The sequence below is a fragment of the Merops nubicus genome, unplaced genomic scaffold (assembly GCF_000691845.1).
Source record: "Merops nubicus isolate BGI_N331 unplaced genomic scaffold, ASM69184v1 scaffold3367, whole genome shotgun sequence".
Lineage (NCBI taxonomy): Eukaryota > Metazoa > Chordata > Aves > Coraciiformes > Meropidae > Merops > Merops nubicus.
This window is the reverse complement of record NW_008619398.1, coordinates 25,768-28,904: the sequence shown is the minus strand read 5'-3', so window position 1 is coordinate 28,904 and position 3,137 is coordinate 25,768. Positions and strand designations below refer to the sequence as shown.

The following is a 3,137-nucleotide window of genomic DNA, read 5'->3' as shown; positions in this document are numbered from 1 at the left end:
GTTAACAGCTGACAGAAGACACCTCTAACACTACCATGGGTATTTTTTTCTGTTAACTGGAGCACTAGAAGTATGATTCTGACCATAAGCTCATGAGTTTTGCAGCTGATGCCTTCTGTCCAGCTGTACGACAAATCCATCCTTACAGACCTGTCGCAGTATCAGCATAAAATTCAGCACCAGGAAAACACACTGAGTGTGTAACGAAAGGCAGGAAAAAGCAATGACTTTGAGAAACCAAAAGCAGAGAACCAATGTTTGAAATAGTTACCTCTTTGAGACAGCCCATGAAGTTGTTGCTTACTGGAGAGCCGGGTAAATCAGCAGTACTGGGGCTCCCTCCCACATAAAAGAAGTCATCTGAGCCCAGCATGGTGTAGTCCTCCTGTGTGTAGCCCGTGGTGGTAAGGATGCCATCCACAGAGATTGTCACCTGTTCAAGGGACACAACAGACAAAGAAAATCCCAGCAATGACCTTACAATCCTAAAGAGAACAAGTTACCTCCCCTACATTTTTGTGTCAGTTCTATTAAGGATTTTGCTGAGATTTGGTATGGGTTTTTTTAGTTCAGCCAAGCTCCATTTTCTGGTCTGCTTCACCCACAATGGAAATGGCTCCAGCATCTGCCTCTCCCCTTTCTGGTGCAGCAGCACTGTCAGGCTGACCCAGTAGTCTACCCATCAAGATGCTTTCCATCTATACAGGCCAGAAAATGGAACTGTCCTTGAAAGATTTTTCTCTTATTAGCTGATTTTATGATTAATTAGTATTTATTTTAATGATTACAGTTAGTTATGGTTGTTAGTAAAAAAAAAAAAAAAACAAAAAAAAACAAAACCAAACACTAATGAAGACGAGGTTGGTATTTTTTATTTTTTTTATGTTTCTTTTGCTCACAGCACACTGACGATCATGCATTCGGGGAAGGGGTGGGAAGGATCTCACTTTCAATACATTATGGATGTGCATGCCATGTACCTAGAGAGACACACACCCACCACCCACCATTAAAAAAAAAACAAACTATATATTACAAACTAACTCATAACAAAAGTAGGCAATAAATCAAAATAAAACAAAACAAAATAAATCAACTACACATCAACAAGTGTGAGAGAAGCAGAGATGAGAAAGAAAGAAAACACAGAGCGTGCACACACTGCACTTTGACATGTCATGCCAATATATCTGGAGCCCAGAAAGATAACAGGAGAATAGAGAGAAGGGAGAGGTGCAAGAAGGAGAGAGAGAGAACTATTTCACATTTGCATGCAACCAAAAATAAAAATACCAAATGAACCCCATAATAAACAAAAAATCTAAAAACCAAACAGAAATGTCCCCAAAACATCTAACCCCACACACATGGAGGGTGAAGGGGACGGAAGGAGAGGGAGGGGAGAGGACCAAGTGAATTTGATGTGTTTTGCTTCAATGTTGTTAGTGGTTTAAAGGGAAGATGGAGGAAAATAGATTGAGGCCAGGAGGAGACGGGCGAGTCACCAGACGTGGACATGCCATGCAGAGTGTGTACTGAAACAAACAACCGGCTGAGCTCCTGTCGGCCACGGCAGGTAGAGGTTAGAGAGAGAGAAAGTGAGAGAGAGAGAGTGCAAGAGGGAGGAGGAGGAGAGAAAGAGGAGGGAGGGAAGTGGGGGAAAATCAGAAGAAAGAGGACAACTCTGGCCAGTTTGCCTGTAATAGCCGTTGCCACAACAAAAGGATGAGAGAAAAAGAGCCTTCACCACCACGGACTAGAGGCCCTGCAATGGTTCTGATCTAGAAACCTTCAGAGTAAAAAACAAAAAAACAAAAGGGGAGAAAAAGCAAATTGAAAAATAAAATAAAACCAAGAAACCTAAACTCAAAAGTGAGGAATAAAACGCCCAACAGTTTATTACTGGAATGGAAAGGAAAAAGCAAAGAGGGAGGTGAAGAAACCAATAAAAGAAATGTTCAAACCCCATTTCCAGAAGAGCTGTGTTAGCTGCTTTTGTTTCTTATTTTTCCATTAAAAAAGAAGAAAAGAAGAAGAAAGAAAAAAAAAAAAAAAAAACAGGAATAAAAAAAGAAAGTTTTTTTATGAAATGGAAATAAAATTAAAGGAAGAAGTATAAAGGAGGGGGAGGAAAAAGAGGGGGTTGGGGGAGGAAAAGGCAGGTAACACACGGCAAACCCAAAAAAAGAGACAATAAGAATGATATCTACCAGACAATGTAGTTTGTTTACCATAGCGTGTCCAATGCCTGAGTGCTTTGCGGAAAAGGGGGAAGAAAGGAAATTAAAAAATTGTGAACAGAACGATTGTTAATTAAAATAACTAAAAGCAAAGATGAGTCGTTAGGGTGTTAGTACATTAGTTGGTTAGTAAAAATGACACATTGCATGAATGGTCTAGTGTTAGTCTTTCAAAAAAAGGCGTGGGGCACCTGAGACACACAAAGTGAGAAAGAGGACAATATGACCAGGACTCCATGGGGAACCATGCCATCCAGATTGTCAAGAAGAAGGGTGCTGCCTAGTCTTCCCACCCTGGTATTAGTCATTAACTTCAACCCTCATATACATTATCCACTACTGTAGAAAGTTAAAACAGTGCAATACTTACTCTTCAAATGTCCATCAAGGTGCTTCCCTCAAACAAGAACCTCAGAGATGTACATGCACAGCACACAGTTTGCCCCTTCAGCATAACCCCAATCATGACCCCCTTCTTCCACCCACCTACACTCCTGCTCCTATTTTAAGCTTCACTACCCTCAAGTGTTGTGGAGTAACACAAGCAAGCCAGTATTTCCTTTGGCTGGAAGATACAGATGAAGACGAGTCCAAGACTCAGAGTCTTCCTTTCAGGTTTTCCAGTCTGTAGGTCTCTTTACAGCAGGTGAGTTTGTGACTTTCAGGAGACACACACAAAAATGCCTGTGCTCAGCTCTTTGCCTCTAGCTCACTTCTGTCATCCAGGAGTATTGGAACTAAGCCTCTCCTACTGTTGGAAGAAATAAGTAAAAGAATTGTGTAGGAAGAACTGTATTGCTTCTGTCAAGGTTGGAGACAGAAGACTGATATGATTTAGTGTCTTTCCTGTTACACTGCATCTACATTAGGGAGGAGCTAGGAAAATTCACTAGTCAC

The 3,137-nt window shown here is 41.1% G+C and overlaps 1 protein-coding gene across 1 annotated transcript in view; it reads right to left on the bottom strand.

Moving 5' to 3' along the window:
• Window positions 1-271: 271 nt before the first annotated feature.
• Window positions 272-3,137, bottom strand: part of NRXN1 (neurexin 1) — a gene marked incomplete at its 3' end in the record, with an annotated part of 8,597 nt that continues 5,731 nt past the window's right edge. Inside the window, 1 exon segment of the mRNA XM_008943757.1 lies at window positions 272-433. Within this exon segment, the coding sequence (XP_008942005.1) occupies window positions 272-433 (162 nt within the window).